Source organism: Periplaneta americana, chromosome 3, assembly GCF_040183065.1.
Source record: "Periplaneta americana isolate PAMFEO1 chromosome 3, P.americana_PAMFEO1_priV1, whole genome shotgun sequence".
NCBI lineage: Eukaryota > Metazoa > Arthropoda > Insecta > Blattodea > Blattidae > Periplaneta > Periplaneta americana.
In genome coordinates, this window is record NC_091119.1 from 145,043,486 (window position 1) to 145,061,548 (window position 18,063).

The 18,063-nt window shown below is 34.1% G+C and overlaps 1 protein-coding gene across 1 annotated transcript in view; it reads left to right on the forward strand.

Moving 5' to 3' along the window:
• Positions 1-18,063, forward strand: part of Kdm3 (Lysine demethylase 3) — a 264,097-nt gene that overhangs the window by 216,934 nt on the left and 29,100 nt on the right. The window contains exon 4 of the mRNA XM_069822650.1: positions 1,738-1,996. Coding sequence (XP_069678751.1) covers positions 1,738-1,996 — 259 coding nt within the window. The remainder of the gene's footprint in view (positions 1-1,737; positions 1,997-18,063) is intronic.

Consider the following 18,063-nt stretch of genomic DNA (forward strand, 5'->3'; position numbering starts at 1 on the left):
TAAGGTCTGTATTTGAGCTTAGCAGAATTAGATCTTAAAGCTGTTTTATTATTCTATTGTTCGTACTGAATATTCATTGAAATTTAACGAGCCCCTATAAAAAGTGCAAAAGATAAAAATAGTTCCTGAGTAATCGAAAAATGTTTAGACCGTTTAGAGTTTTCTTTCTTTCATTTGCAGGATCCTGTATTGCTTCTGTACTGTTAAATAGAGCTATATCAACTTTAATCAGGATGTGCTATGTGATACTTCCTATCCGATCGTTCAGCAAATTATCTCAGTTATGTTTTCTGTTGTGTTTAAAAAATCCCGATATTTGAAACATTTCAACGTACATAGAGCATTTTAATTGATTCATTATCCAATACTATTTTTTTTGTCCGTGTTTATTCCCAGTAGAGAGATCTTGAAATTGAGTTAGCAGCAATAATATTTATTTAACGAAATGTACAGGAATTGCATTGGTTTTGTAATTTCAATTTCTGACACAGTATTACTATCAGTATTATTAATTTGTAATAGGTCCTCACATTGTACCTTCACGGCAGCCTTTGATAAAATCTTCGAAGTGAAGCATTTGCTACAAAACGGTCGATTGTTGAATGACGGGCGTCTTTCAAACAACGAGTTTGTCTTATTTTGATTCACGTAGTCACGTAATTCGCCTTTTCCCCGCTCAGCTTTAACTTGTGTGAAGTTTGTATCGCTGGAATTGAGAGGTAAACGGAGCGTAGTTCCCGTTACAATGTTAATAAAATGAATGTGAGAAAATTCCCTCGATTTCAAAATCGCAATAGATTACTGCCACGTGCTCCCTCCGCGGTCCTGTCACGTCCTAGCTTGACCTAGAGATTGATCTCGCCACTGTTTATTCTTTGAAATTTTAGCACCTTCATTTTTATAATATATTGTTCAGGAGTGTCTTGGGAGTTGTGTATCTTCTCTAGTTGTTCGTTAGTATTGCGTAGTTATCAAAAAGAATCATGTGAAATTCTTTTCTGTTGAAGTCATTTTAATAAATATTAACTTAGTTTTCAGTTTCCTAATAATGTCATCCAAATAAAGATAGCGACTAGATAGTGCAATACGTTGTTGGTGTTATGTAAAGAAAAGTTCTTATCAGCTATTGAATGAAGTTAATGTGGAGATAATCATGATACTTGTAATATTAAATTTGTGCAGGTAATAGATGATAGGCATACCAATATTAAAAGGGAGAATTTTAAATACGTAATTTTACATGCTTGAACTCTATTTTATATCTGCTTTTGTCATGGACGATAAAAGTACGTTATGGAACACTCATTATAGCCAGACAACATTCAAAACATATCGCTTTCATTGTCGAATCGCGTATGACGTCATTGTTCTACATTACTTAATCTGTACTTCAGTCTGACCGGTAGGACAGGAGCGTTTCTGCGCACTATAAAATGCACGTTGCCTGGCTATAGTCATAGCTTACATCCATCTCTTGAGATAGAAATTTAAAATACATAGTAATATTGTTGCTTCTCTGATTACGAGACAAATTCATGATCTTTTATTATTGTCTGTAAGCCTCAATGAACAGCGTTTTTTAAGAGATGTACGGAGCTAGAATTTTAACTTGTAATTAGATTGTTGTGTCATTAATATGAATAGAACTAATGTATGCAGATAAATTAATGTATGACCAAATGTATATATTTAACATGATCACATTTTCTAATTACGTATGTTTTATTGTTTGTGCAGGGAACGACAAAATCAAGAAAGGGAACTTGAGAAGCAGCATAAAGAAAGGGAGAAGGAACGGGAAAGACTGGAACGTGAACGTCAAGAACGCGAAAAGTTAGAGCGGGAAAGGCAAGAAAGACAGGAGCGGGAAAAGATGGAAAGGGAAAGACAAGAAAGAATTGAACAAGAGCGTCAAGAACGTATCGAGAAACAAAGAGCAGCGGAGCAAGCTGTTCACAAGCATTTTGAGGAGTCCCTTCGCTTGGCGCAGCAAAAGGTAAATATCATATTGTAATCTCATTTTTTTTTACAGCCTTCGATTTTGACAATTTATAATAATCTACCAATTCTATGGAAATTGGGTCTCTAATTTAACATAGAATTTTTTCGGCAATATTGCATAACTCGTTAGTATATTTATTTTTGTCGGCTCGACAACATTTTCATAATAGTTACTGAGGCTTAACTGGATCTTTTAGGCCGCAGTGCTAGGGCTGTCAAAGGCCTCGCCATTTAAATTCATTTCAGTACTATGACTTATCAAAATTGCCATGTAAGCACAATATGTACCAGTATATTATTCTATAATTCTCAGAAGGAATATTAAAAAAATATATACAGGTATGCTATTATTTTTAGAAAAATAAGTTTTTACGCCTGATTGATTCGTAATATGTTATTAATGTGAACTAAAACAAAACCAGAACAGTTCCGAACAGCATATTTTTCTCTACCAGGGATTTCTAAGTTTTTCACGTGTAACGTCTATATTCGACCTACACTAGTAGAAAAAAATGAAAGGATTTTGTGGAATAGAATTTCGGTTGCCAGGGAAATGCTTACGTCACATACGATAGTCTCTCTCTCTGCCTTCCACAGAGGCGACACGGGTTCCCTCCCCTCTTGGATCATGAAGGAATTTGTGGTGGACAAAACGACCGTCATTTATTTTACCGAACAGATGCGTTATAGAGGCCAATCTCCTTATTGGTTGAATGATATGAATGTTACTATCGATATGTTCTAATCGATATAATATATTTTGGCAACTTCGAAATTAACAGTCAGTTTCATATTGTTGACTTGTACTTTAAAATGGAAATAACGGAAGTAACAGTAAAATTTATTTTCCCTGGACCAAAAATATAATATACAAACTGCCTAAAATCACATCTAGTAACAAAGCATTTACATTCTTCTTATTTAATTTTTTAATTGGGTAGCATTTAATGCTTATCGAAAATCGAATACTAAAATCGTTAATCGAACCATTACTTCCGCTGGCTTTTTTTTTACGTACAGTAAAATGTGTGATTCGTGGCCCCTATAATGCATCTGTTCCCCAGCCCTTTAGAACAAATGAAAAATGGCTGAAAGTTGTACACTTGTGTTTAATAAATATTTATTACATCCAACAAATTGACAATGGGAATGAGTCCATTCCTATGCACGAGGGAGTCCGCATAACCTCTTGGCAGCGTTTATTATAATAATTAGGGCTCAGATTTCTGTGACATAACAACTTGGAAATATGACGCAAAACAAATTATTAAATATTTTCCGAAAATTAGTTTAAAGGACTTTTTTATTCACCGTTCTACGAAATTAATTTTTTGAATATTAATTCCATCTATTAGCTATAGAAAAATATAAAGAGTAAAAGAGGAAGGGTGAAAAATTTAATTGTTAAAAAGAAAAATGTCCAACGTCTGTCCTTAGCGTGACTAATTATTTTACAGCTATGTTAACAGGGTCACTGGCTGTTCATGAATTACCGGTACTACCTGACAACGGCGGAATTGGAATCTCTTTAGGAAGGGATGCAGACGAGATAAACCAGCAATAATCTAGTCATATTCCTAACATTCTTTGCCGTTTGTGTTTTGATAACTTACTGCTGGCGAATACAGTTACCTTCAAACTTACTTAGTCATAACATTTTTCTAACAAAAGGAAATCCAAATTAAATCACTAAACTCAAAAAAATCTCTTGCAATTATTGACAGAAAACATGTCAATAATTCTTGGAGAACTGCTGAAATGATTACTTGTACAGTAATATAACCAAAAATATGTTTTATACTACTTTTTTGGTCAGATATAACTGTCTGATAAAATATGCACTTGTATGATCAATGAAATCCGTGCCATCATATTCAGAAAAGTTAGAGCTGTGTTTAACTTCTTAAAAAGAGACCAGGATAAAAATGTGTCATATCATAAAAATCCAAGCCCAAATAACAGTCAGTATATATATATATATATATATATATATATATATATATATATATATATATATATTTGAAAACAATTTTATCTAGTTGTACTTTGACATGAGCGCGAAACAGTCGCGTACACAATGTAATGAATAACTGTGGAAAGTTAATACAAGGTTGGCATTACTCACATACAGATGCGTAAATAACAATAACATGTACGAGGTACTCCCACAGTCTAGTATATACCGTCACGAAGCTCAATACGTAGCGAATATGCATCCATAGATAGTTGCGAAATAGTACCGGCACAGTCTATTGTTCCTAGTACTCTCAACAACTCAAGCTTCGTGACTATGTGCTAGACTGTGGTATTCCCATGTGTTTTATATAACGGTACTGTATTTAATTGTCAATTATTGTTTGTGGGTCAAAACATGCCTTTTACTTGTGCTCTTGATAGTAAATTTTATATTAGTGCATTATTATTATTTGAGGATTGACCTTTTTTTATTCATAGCTTATTTTATTCTGTGCATTACAGGCACTTAAATCGTACAGCAATTACATTATATATCCTAATTCCTGTATAGACGTTATTCGCAATCAGGGATTTCCTCAAGTCGCCTGTCACTTATTGACGCAAAGAATTAATCCATACAGTACTTCGCCTACATTAAGTCAAAGCTCTAGAACTCGAATTTCTGTAACCCTCATTTACAGTACTGAATCTCGACGCATTTGCCCATTTCCGGCCACTTAATTAATATACACTTTTTATCTTTTTTGATACTCTGTGTTTCTGTATATCTAATATCGCAGTTATTTGGTGCAAAGTTTACTCCATTTGGATAAAAAAAAAATGTGCTGTACTTTTTTTTATATTAAAGAACATTTGAAGAAAGCTGAAGGACGTCGCAGTGAAGGTCAGGAATAGGCTCTGCAAGATGAGAATGGGGGAATGTTGACTGCATTCTTATAAATTGTATATCAGCCAGGTAGTTTTCTCAGGTTTCTTTCGAAATTTAGAACCATGGCATACCAATGTACGTATACTACCGCAGTGAGGGTTACAGTTATCAGGCTTGAATAGAAAGTACAATAGTTCATTTTCAGTAAGTGTCCATCCCAAATCTTACCTGACCCGTGAGTCAGACAGATTGTGTGTGGAGTCATGAAGTTGTTTTTCAAATAGTCTGTTAGTGTAAATAATCAGGGAACAAACAGCATGGAAAAACGTGGATGGAAACATGAATGTAACTATAGGTCTACCATTTCTTATGATTTTATAACAATTTTTCGAGTTTCTTGTCACGTTGAGATGCAGTTCTGAATTAAAAATCATGGTTTTCATACCAAACGCGCATAAAGTCTGCTCAGGCTACGAGTAAAAGTGAGTTTAAAACATAGAATTAATATAAGCGAATAATTGGCACAAGTAATCAACTCCATCAAAACCACATTTGGGATGTAAGAAGGAAAATCTTAAAGAATGTTTTGTGCGAAACCTAATAGAAGCGAGAAAGATGATGAAAATGATATGAATAAAAGAGATAGCGTTAGTTTGAGAACGTACTAGCTTGGAATAGAATTCTATAGGAAAAGATACGCCAACACAATGTGGTTGGAACAGTTTCAACCAAAGTAACGTCATATGTAACCTACAATATATCTGATGCAAATGTGAATATAATTACGGGAGGAAATACAATAATATACTTGCATGGCCAGTTATTTTATTTAATAAGCATTTAGGTCATCAATTATGGGGGATCTGAACATATTATCTATTGCTGAAGGGGCCAGATGTCGAGCAGAAGTTCGTGATAATTCGTTTGGGCATATGTGTAACAGTTTAAGAGTTATGCTGTTGCTTGTTGAAAATGATTTTATTTTAGATTGCATGTTACAGATGTGAAAGATACAATATATATAGAGTTCGTTTATGTAACTAATGAAGTGGTTTGTCCTTAAATTAACTCTCTCGGCCATACTACTTTTATAATTTGGTAATGCTAAATTACAGTAGTCCTTCACTCATGTTATGGCCATATCATGAACTTCGCACATTGGTAACTATCTAACCGAACGCCACTCGCTTCTAGAGCCTTTACTGAATTTTCTACCTGTGTTAGCCTGTCATTTGTTTCATCATGGTCATTATCTGCAAGGTCCGATCTCGTCAGGTATACACGAGCAACCTTAAAACTGGTCTGCCCATCGTTTCCCTGGTCTTCCAAGGTCTCTTCTTTCTTCGGGATATTGGTTTACTTTATCTGATAGTCTTGTGTACCACAATCCAAAAGTGTGTAATTTGTCTCTATCTTTCCTGGGTTTTTAATACGTGCGAAAAATCTCATATATGCTGCTTCGTTTCATTTTTAGTATACTTTTTTATTTTAGGTTTCATGTTCACACCTCATAAAAATTGGAATGACCTTCATTTTGTGAGATTTTAAGAGCTCTTCGTTTATTCAAGGTTCACTTTATTGTACTACAGAAATAGCTCAATATCTCTTTATTTTCTTGTTAATATCTCTTTATATCTTATACATTACCCACAGACAGGCAACATATTTATTAATTCAATATTCATGTCTGGTATCACAATCTTTGCTCTTGTTAGATTGCATGCCCTTGAACTCTAATTTCTGAAGTAGACATTTTAAAATCACGTACAATACATTTTTATATTTTTTAAGTATATTTGGCAGCTTTCGGCCATGTCATCAATGTACAAATTAAAGTGATGGTGAAATAAAGCCATTTGTTGAAATACTTTCAATTACGATCGGTATAAATCTGTGATTTGCTCCACAAATTTCAGAGCATTGACCATATAGGACACCAGGCCGATTTCCATAGTTTGACGCGACTAAATTTTCCATTTTGTTATCTATGGCGGCCATTTTTTTTATTGTGTAGGTTATAAACTAAGCAGTTGTGCGGAATTTCTCTATATGATGATATTTGTCACAGTTTTTTGTTTTCTTTGTACTCTATCAAGAACCACTTCTGAATCTTTAAAATGCTGTAAATGTAGACGAATAGAAGTTCTCGATGGTTTTCGCTTAGATGGGTGACAATATACGATAATAAATCCTCTTTTTGTGTCGTTTTATGATTCAGATAATATGTTTACAGTAATTATGAAATTCGTCTGTGTTGTATTTATTAAATAAAATAGATGAATATATTTTTTGGTGTAAATGCAATAGACTTTCAATAGTGATGTTGATTACCCTTCTTAAAACAGTCGGAAATTCTTTATCATACTCTATTTTCTGGAATGTGTTCAAGCATCAGCATTACATTAAATAAATCTAAAATATATTTTTAAGGAGGCCAATGCAAATTTCATAGGTTCTTTGTTTGGATTACCCATGTCAGCAGGTTCTTGTTTCCGCTGTGATTTAGAAAATTTATTAACACATCTAATGTGAGTGGGTCCACTGAGTACAGCTTGGGCTGTGATTACCGATTCTTGGTTGGATTTCATCCAGGTTTTCCCAACCTGGAAGAGGAATATCGGGTAATTCATGGCGAATCCCTAATCTCATATCGCAGTCAACAATTGTACCGACGCTAGATGAACTCACAGTTGATACAGCGTGGTTAAATAACCGATTAAAAATCATGGTAATATTTTAAGCCACCACTCTTGTTATAATAAAATCCAAGTTCGAATTAATTTCTTCTAGTTCGTTGAAATGATTTACAGTTTTATTCAGTTTTCAGTTATCTTCCTCTAGTAATCTAGTTTCTTAAAATGTTTTAGAATTGTGTAAGCTTTATCTTATCTTCTGTACGCATCATGCCCCATATATGTTACGTACTATATGTACTTCGACCAGTCGTACAGTTCAGCTTCTGGAATTCTCTTCGAACAAGTGATGTCTTCTTTTTATATTCGATGTGGCTTTTTGTTCTTTGAAATTGAAAGGTATGTGACAATAGGCTTTTTTGTGTTCTTGTATACTGTAAGGTATGCTGTGTTGCCATTTAACATTCTCATTCTTCTTTTATTATAACTAGACATTGGAAGTTAAGGCACTAAAAATGATATTTAGGCGCCTAAAAGGCTCTAAAACAACAAAAATAAGGCAATAATAAAAGGCATTGAAATTATATTGAATCACTCATAATTCATAAAGTAAACATCCATAAGACCATAAGTAACTTAACAAGGTGCACTGGAAAATAAGTTTTTTTGTTCTATGGAATTGGTTCACTTGTACTTACGAATCCACAGCTTCACGTCCATAATTTGAGTTACAATAAACAACAAGCAACTTTTCAAGAGTAACACACAAACTTCTGTCATGTTTATTGTACAAAATCAGTTTATATGCTGAAAAAGATCTCTCAACATATGCTGATGTGACTGGAGCATGCTTAAACAGTGCCATTCTGGCTACATAATAATCGTTCCATTAGTAATGAAATCAGGAAGTTCTGCTACCCTCTGACGATATAAAGAATCATTGAATGTTTTCAGTTTTGGCATTTTTCACCATACCCTTACAAAGATAATCCTAGACTGACTATGTACTTCGTGTTCTCAACGCACTGCTGGAGTCAGAAGGACAACGTCGATTCCGGAGTAAGCAAAACAACAATGCTGCATTGCAACAGTGTATCCCACGTCTATCGCTACTATAAGAACTGTAATTTCCTTAGTTTCCAACGCAGAAATAAATGCAATATTGTTGAGTGAGTAGTCATATGAAGAAAAAGGCAAAAAAGTGTACATATAAAAGCAAAAAAGGCAAAAAAGTACATATTAAAGCAAAAAAGGCGTTAACAGCAAAAAAAGGCAAAAAGGGCAAGAATGCTTCATTTCTCATGATTTGTGCACATTTACTAAAAGCCTTTAAATACGAACATTCAAATGAAATAGGCATTTTCCTAAACATCCGATGTCTAATTATAACTCTTGTTGCTCTAGTGTTTCATTAGCAAATTATATTATGTATTCTATTTCCTTCCACGTTTGATTAAAATTCAATTGCATAAATCACTCTTAATATTGATTTAATCTCTTCTGAAATAAATATCTCGCTCTTTCATCGTGCAGTAAATGTGCCTTGGTTTTTCTTGTCGTTGTTAAAAGCTTCGAAGTTACGTACAATTGAAGAATAAAAACCGTGAATTAGTTATAGGTGTACTGATAAATTTCGAATGTGTTGAAAACGCTAATTTTTTTTTTCTTAACGATGATATTTATTCACTGCACCTTCAGCAGGGTGAAATTTTAAGAACGTTCAATATCCAAAACATGACTTCCTGCAGAATGGAAGTGACGCCAACGATTATGTGCTTAAATACACGTCACGTGAAAGAACATTTTCTTTGAACGAGACGAATCCAGAGAATATGTGTCGGCTCATTTCTTATCCTGTAAAAAACTTACCACCAACGCTTGTTATCCTCTGATTGTAGTTCTGGCTGACATCTACATGTATTATCAGGCAGTGAGTGCATCTTACTTTATGATATCTCAGAGAAAGAACAATTATTGTTTGAATGCATCTGGTCCACACCTGTGGAGTAACGGTCAGCGCGTCTGGCCGCGAAACCAGGTGGCCCGGGTTCGAATCCCGGTCGGGGCAAGTTACCTGTTCGAGGTTTTTTCCGGGGTTTTCCCTCAACTCAATACGAGCAAATGCTGGGTAACTTTCGGTGCTGGACCCCGGACTCACTTAACCGGCATTATCACCTTCATATCATTCAGACGCTAAATAACGTAGATGTTGATATAGCGTCGTAAAATAACCCAATTAAAAATGCATCTGAAGTGTGACTAGTGTAATATGTAGCTAGTCGGCGATGTAATGCAGTGGATGGGGAAAGGAACTGGCCACTCTACCCCCATTATCTCCTGGCCTAGTTGGCTTATAAGTGATGCCTTATTGGTATCACTTGTGAGGTTCAGACCTGTTTTCGGACAGTTGACTAACAACAACGCTACTTATCTTATAAGTAATATAAATAATAAATTTCCCGTTCCATGAACTCCTACTATGGAAATGGAATTTGATTCTGTCAAGAAATCAGTCTATCAAAAACTTTGAATGTTGACCATATCCGGAAGCTTTGACCATATCCGGAAGCTTTAGAGATAAAAGAGCTTCGTTACATTTTTTAACACAGTACAAAAACAAGAGTTCACATAAATTTTATGGATTTTGTCAGAGGTTTTTTTCCCAACTTTAAGGTGAATGTCGGGTAATTCAATGACGAATCAGAGACTCCTGTCGCCAAATACCATTTTGCTACAGAACCTCACAGTTGATAGAGAGTTAAACAATCAAAGCTTTAAACAATTTTGATTTATGGACTTTCTCTTCATGTATTAATTTGGTTAGCAAACTACGTAGATAAAGAGGGCTTGCAATTTGTGTCGCAACAGACCAAGCAGAGCCAAGACCGACCAGTCGACCGCTCGCCTCACGTTCACATGCCTCAGCAGAGGCGAACGATCATCCAGCCAGAACGAAGATATCTCTTGTGGTCCGCACGATGATCACCCCCAATCGTTATAGGTAGTTTTCAAAACTGGATTTTGTTACTTATTGTAGCTCCCTAAATTCAGCACAGTGCTGATTGAGTGCTGGTCGATATTTCATGAGAAAAACCCTCCCCCAAACCAACGCGCATTCCGTAACGCGAGTCCTAGGCATGATACCTTGGACCACGACGCTACGCCGCGGGACAAATAATTATTGTTATACAGTGTAGGTTACATATGGGAGAATATGTGTAAGTTTCTTTTCTATATCTGTAATGCTTCTCTGAAGTGTAAACGATTAGGTTTTTTCATCTCTAGCCGCTCTCTCACCTCGTACTTGCCAGCTGTGTGGTAGCATTCATACTTGTTGTCATTGAATGCACAACTTTCACAAGCGTAACTTAAAAATAACCTACTGGTGAGATGAAAATAATTATTTCTCCTTGGTTGCACACAGATCCCATTTGCAAAGTCATTCACTTCTTCAGAAGTCGTGGTAAATAATGATGTCATAAATAATAACAGAATGGCAACATATTCTCATTAAATCCTTCAGAATATGAACTCGAGCAATGTCATCGTGTATGTATGTTAACATAACCATTCTTTGTGCGTTTATATTTTCTGTGATGAAATTCAGTACTAAATTATCCGTGATATTTAAGATTTATTATAACCCTTATCGATAATTTGAAGGATGTAAGAAAGTGTGGAAATTGACTTTTGGAACCGGCTTTATCATTATAAGGTTACTTGCTTTTTGCTGTGGCTCTAATGGTGTATAGAAGGTATAGCTGTGGATATAGCAGAGCCAGGTTCGATCCGGAAGGAGATATTTGATCCCAGAAGAAGATATTTATCTTCTTCCGTGGGAATGGGTTGTGTGTCTTGTCTTATGCTGCCTCAAACATTGAGTTAGATTGACAATGGAACAGAGTCCAAAGTGCTAAATCCTCCTTGACGAAGAGATAGATGATATAGTTTGCTCGCACTAATACGTTTATTTACTTGAGGTCAGAGTCATACTGTGCCATGTACGCAGTATGCATGCTACATGCCTGTTACGAAAACGTTTGAAGGTCATAGTACAGAATGGATAGCACATACAAATTTATAAAGAATATAAATATGATTTCAAAGTTACATCAAAGTAAGTAAACACGGTAGTACATGTATTTCCCTTGCAGTGTTTTATCATTTGAAGTATGCTGACGATAAATAAGATAATTTTTTTTATCGTTGTGATAGCAGTGGTTGTAGATCACAATATGCATATCGGAGTTTAAAGATACTCGCAACATGCAAAATATTTTAAATTGTGCTATTACTAAAAATTCTCCAGAATTAATGCAATAAAGTAAATTGGTCCGTTTTCATGAAGACATGGACATCAATCAGTATCATATACACAACACTTCGATCCATTAATGTAAGATGAGTTAATATGAAAGAAGAAGTCCCTTGATACAGATACTTTAAATAGGGACTCGAAAGCAGAACTTTACCTTTTTCTAGTTGCTGGCAAGGAGAAGTTAAATTCATTGATGGGGCTGCCAATTTATAGCTTCTAGAGAAGCTTTCCTAAAGCCGTCATGAGTTATGAACCGCGAGGCAAGATATCTTTAGGACGTCCAAGGAATATATGGTTTGAGAATGCCGGTCTTTTGTTTAGACCATAATAGTTATTTAAGAACTATCCTGCTGATCTGGAGTTGTGGTTTCCATTCTCACTTGGGCTGATTACCTGGTTGCATTTTTTCCCGAGATTTCCCCAACCGTAAGACAAATGTTAGTAATATATGGCGAATCTTCGGCCTCATCTCGCCAAATACCTTCTATTACCAATCCCATCGACGCTAAATAACCTAGTAGTTGAAACAGCGTCATTAAATAGTCAACTAAAAATCCATGAGAGGAGATGGTGGTGGTGGTGGTGGTGGTGGTGGTGGTGATGATGATGATGATGATGATGATGATGATGATGAAATGGGAACTTTATAAAATATAAAAATAAGCCTTTCAAACTCGTTTAATGTGTGTTCGAAGTTTAATCCTATTTGTTTGAGAATGAAAGTATTTTTGAGAATGAATATTTTATAGTGGAAATATTCTTAAGAGAATAATTTTCGTGATTGCATCGAAAAGCGCAGGTCCAGATCACCAGATCTTCCCTAAATTCTAAAATCTAACGAAATAGCATCTGTGTAGCAAATGTTTGTGACCAAGTTACCTATTCTTGGATGGAAGGAAATTTTTTGGACTTGTAAATCTTTCAACATTCGGGAAAAGTGAAAGGGAATGCCGCTGTTTATGACCGATCATAAAAATTGCCTGCAAGGCGATTACAACAATGGGCGGCGAATCTTCTATCTCAAAGCTAAACCAAATAACATGTGTTGTAGAATGATGTCAGTGACCAATTACCTGGGAAGTAAAAATAATATATATATATTTTTTTACTCAAATTGAAAATGAAGGCAGTCTATATCCGATTCTCGATACTGAATAATTATGATGGGGATCCTAAAGAAAATTGGCGTGGATTGGAAAAATAGGAGGCTGTTCATTAACCTTTATATGATAAGTATCTGTAGTTCATAGTAGCTGCATCTTAATAATATTCATAAAATGTGGTTAGGAAAATATTCAGTAAAGGTTTGCTAAACTATTCCAGAATTTTTATGGAACATATTGAAGAACAGAATTCTTCAACAGATAATTGAATTTCCACGACGTTTTCAAGATGTATATTCTTAATATGAAAATAGTAGTAATAAAATATATCATTGCTGATATGTAGATGTAATCATAATTGTGCAAAAATTAAATTATAGAGCAAGCACGCGCATGGTGAAAACTTATAACGATTTTAAATAATTTTGGTACTACTATTATTATCTTACTAGGATTTATAAAATATATAATAGATTAATCGTTTATATTAAATCCAGTAATGTATATGAATTAAAATGTAATTAGAATTTTTAAATGTTAATTACGTTTCTTGAGATATTATTGGTTTTGAACATTCATCTTTATTGTGGTTAAACCATAGCATGATCAATACATTTGGTCCAGTTTTAAGTATCATCTGTAGCTAAGTTATCACATAAGGACAGAAAGCAAGCTATTTGAAAACCGATTTCAGGACTTGGTTAATGGGTTGTTTCAGTTGCTTCATAAAAGAAGCTAGTCAACAAAACACCAAGACTTGTTGCTTTGAAGGTCAACAGCTTTACTTGGGATTCATGTTGTAACCTGAACACACATAGTCCTACTCTACTGTCTAGATTGTCTAGAACAATCTGATGTAAGCTTGTGCATTCAGTTGGCTGAAGTAAATTGTGGGAATTATGAGGTTAAACGTTCACATTTTACCACATCCGTAAAAAGAAAGAAAGAAAAAAGAAAACAGGACTTGTAATGTTTTGCTGATTATATAATTCACATTCTCCACAAGTTCTTCTACATCTGTCATGTTGAAACAGTGCCGGCGGCATTTTACTAATTAAGTTTTCTTATCCCAAGTAATACGTACTGTAGTCTGTCTGATAACATGTAAACAATGTAGGTGAAACTTCCTCGCTCCTCATTGGCTCACGAAGTTGGGAAATTTCCTTCTGCTGTTCACATAATATTTGCTGATGGTTTATTGTTTAGTTAGATCTGGTGAAGTTTTTTAGTCTAAAAGAGTAAAATATGATGAGCATATTATACGGTATAAAACTACACAGTACGTAAGATCGAATAATGTATACATACTATCACCCAACAATAGGTCGCCGAGTAATAATAATAATTATTAACGGTAATGTTTATTCTTGTTGACTATCAGTAGCATAATCTACTCCCTGCTGTATTAGCTTACATGAGTTTTCACTTCTTCCTGCTAAAGGTATACGTTGGCAGCCCTGGCTTATCGTCTCGTTATGACCCGGCTGGATTTATTTTTTGTAATTTATTACCATTATTGGAGACACGTTTTAAATCAGTCTTGTTCCTAGAATACGGCTTGTTACATCATTCACTGATTTGTGGTGAACAAGGAAACTCAGTAGTAAACCAGAGGTGAAAAACTCTGCATTCAGCTGCTTTCGACACACGAGATGATTTTTTGCAATCCGACGGTAAATAGTGTATTATTATTATTATTACTATTATTATTATTATTATTATTATTATTATTATTATTATTATTATTATTATTGACCTAAACAATTTTTGGTGAAATCGACGGAGAAAATTCAGCTTCGTTGATGTCATTAAAGTAATTTAATTGCTCCTATTTCGTAAACTTGATTTTTCTTATTAAAAGAATAGTACTGTTTAAAAATTGATGCGTTTTTCCCCCAAATGTATTTATCGAAATATTCTTTTAAACAATTACTAATAATTTAATTTAACTTACACAATATTTGATAAGTAATATTGAAATAGGCCTAGATTACAAACAATATTCACATTGTAATAACAAGACTGATAATTATATTAAATGTAATTCGATATTCTTAAGTCTGATTGGTGAAATATGATACTAGTCAGAGATGTATTGCAGTGAAGGGGGGAAAGAACTGGTCACCCTATTCCATTATTTCCTGGTTTAGTTGCCTCATGAGTAATGCCTTAATGGCGTTACAAGGATCCAGCCAGTTTTCGAACTGCTGACTAAACATACATAATTAAACATATTAAATATTCAAACATTAAGTTAATGCTCGGACAAAATTAAAAAGTAAGTAATAAAATTAAAATTATTGTAAGAATAAAATTTATGACTAATATTTATTATAAGTTCATAAAATTAATAATTAGCAATTAATTATTCAATTTTTCATAATCTCTTTAAATTTCACTGTATTTTTTTCTACATTGCCAAATGAAATTATTACGTAATTTTAAGCATAGCCATTTGCTCATTTGTTATTTGCCGTACTACATAATAGGCCTATATATGTACAGTATGTATAACGGTGGTTTCGTAAGATTTTTATACTAAGTTTCCACCCCTGACGTGCATAATTTGTCAATAGAAATATGGAAAAACTGGAATGCACCTTTGTCCAAAAATTGTATCACGAGTAGAAATTTGTTCAGGTTTAATCTAGTATGGTGATTATTATAAGGGCTCTGCTGTTGGATATAGAAATAACGTCATAATTAGTTGAGGTTAAAGATGTGTACAGTACAGTTTTTACTTTATATCCATATACACCATAATAATGTATTATGGTTAAACATATCTGCATGTATCTTTGATTTCATTATAGCCTATATCGATCAGACTTGTTTGTAATTTTGATTCGAATGTCATCATGCTTAATTATATATTTACTGTTTACTATATACTGGTGGAGTTAAGGCTATCAGGCCTTCTCACCCATACCACCATTACGTCTAATACGCGTCTAGTAAATGGAAATCGGCATATTTTATTTCGTGCATTGAAAGTTTTATTTCCTCTCCGTGACAATTTTTTTTATAATTGTGACTGCGAATGTTTACATCTCGGGGAGATGCTGGGATGTAGGACATTTCAGAGAAAATATGAATACCACAGCTGATTTCATAGACGTCCTCTGTTCTTTTAACGCATTCTATGTCATTGTATTGACTTAAATGGATGAATAAACCTACTACTACTATTACTACTACTACTACTACTACTACTACTACTACTACTACTACTACTACTACTACTACTACTGCCACCACATAACTAATACTACTTCTACTACTATTTCTTCTTCTTCTTCGAAGCAGGTACTACAACAGCTGATTTTTGAAAGAGCGAAAGAAGAGATATTCACTAATAATTTTAGATAGAACTGAATGTATTATTGACTGTTTTAAACTCATCTGATTAGAAATTCACTGTCATATTTTGTGGTTGTCTACTCATGCATTTTTTATTTTTCGTACTCTTTAAAGGATATGATCGAATATGAAATATTCATTTTGACTTTCTCAGAAAGAAGACGAGGAGACAGTTGCAGTTCTTTTTCTCTATCCCCTAATAAATTTAAGTTATTCTAGAATTAACAGGTTTTTTAATTGGCCAGATATTGACACAGAGGCAAAACGATATCCAGCACAAGTTATGTTTCCAGCTGATGCTGACATGAGTAGCTATAGGGACTACTTGCTGTTTTTGGTTTCCCATCCTTTTTTTCAGATCTTCGACCCTATACTTACAAAAATAAGGCGTACAAGCGTCGGAATTTAGGAACAGGGTTGCCAGATTTGGCTACTTTGCGTCAGAATGGCGAAAAAAAAAATTTTTTCTTCTGTATTGTTTCACTATATTTATAAAAATTTTAAATTTAAATAATGTTCGATTAGGCTATACAGAAACAAGACTATTTATTTCTTTTTGTAATTATGGAAGGGCATACCAACGCGCAGTATTGTTTTATCCTTGGGGGACGGTTGCTTAAAAAAAGGGAAGGGAAATTCTTATCTTTATCGTTATCTGTTTTTTTTTTCAATTGTTCTTTGTATAAAACAAGATAAGAAAATGAAAGAGACGGTTGGCTATGCTTCAGTATTATGTCTCCATTTTTTTTAGATTTTGTCATCAATAAACAGTCACATATTTAAGAGAAGTTAGAGAGTATTGAAATTGTTTTTATTTCCCTGCAGTTTCTCACTCCTTCGGGCCAATCTTTCGACCTCTCTCCCTGTTATCTTTTGTACCTGCCACAGAGTGAAACTACAGTTATTTTCGAGATTGTGAGGAAAATTCTTCTTTATGGTTAGAGAAAAAAATATACCTGCATGCGACATACATACTCCATTATGATAACCAGTGGCGTTCATTTTTCTCTGAGGTGAGGTCTTTTTAACCATTTGCAAGATATTAGTTAGCCTTAAGGCCGTGGGTTGACGACTACTGTTCTAGAAGGTAACAGTTTTGCCAACTGCAAGTAATCTGACGGTCCTGTTTAAAAATAACGTTAGAATACTGAGTGTACAGTTCTTAAAATTATTATTATTATTATTATTATTATTATTATTATTATTATTATTATTATTATTATTATTGCGGTGGTGGTGTATAATTCATTGTTTTGTCAGAATTTTGGAATGTAATCATTGTGCGGTATACATTCATGAACATTGTTACTGATTTAGTTGATGAGGAAAGCCGCTGGGTTAGAAGGGATAAATTATGATAATGTGCTTTGGAGAAGCGTATTGTAAAGTTATAATCCGAATTCCGTAATTAAATATTTTATCATGTGGTGCAGACTTCACATGATCGCCAAATTTAAATGGAATTTAGATTCCGGCATATTGAGAGATATTACGTCATGTGCAAAGCAAATTTGAAATCGATTTTCCTTCATAGTTTTGATTATGCTGTTGCTGTTTTGCAACAGTTTTATGTCATGGATTGATTATTTTGCAGAGTTCAAGAAGGAATTGCAATGGATTTTTCAGACACGAAATCAGAAATGTTCGTGAAGTGTTGGTTAGGAAATGTGAGGCAGAAGGTACTAACTAGGCTGATAATACGTACCGTTTTAAACGGAACTGTACCGTTTTTTTATATTTCCCGGCCGTCCCGTTGCTTTATTAAAAATCTCGATAAATACTAGTCTATAAATGAATGGACTT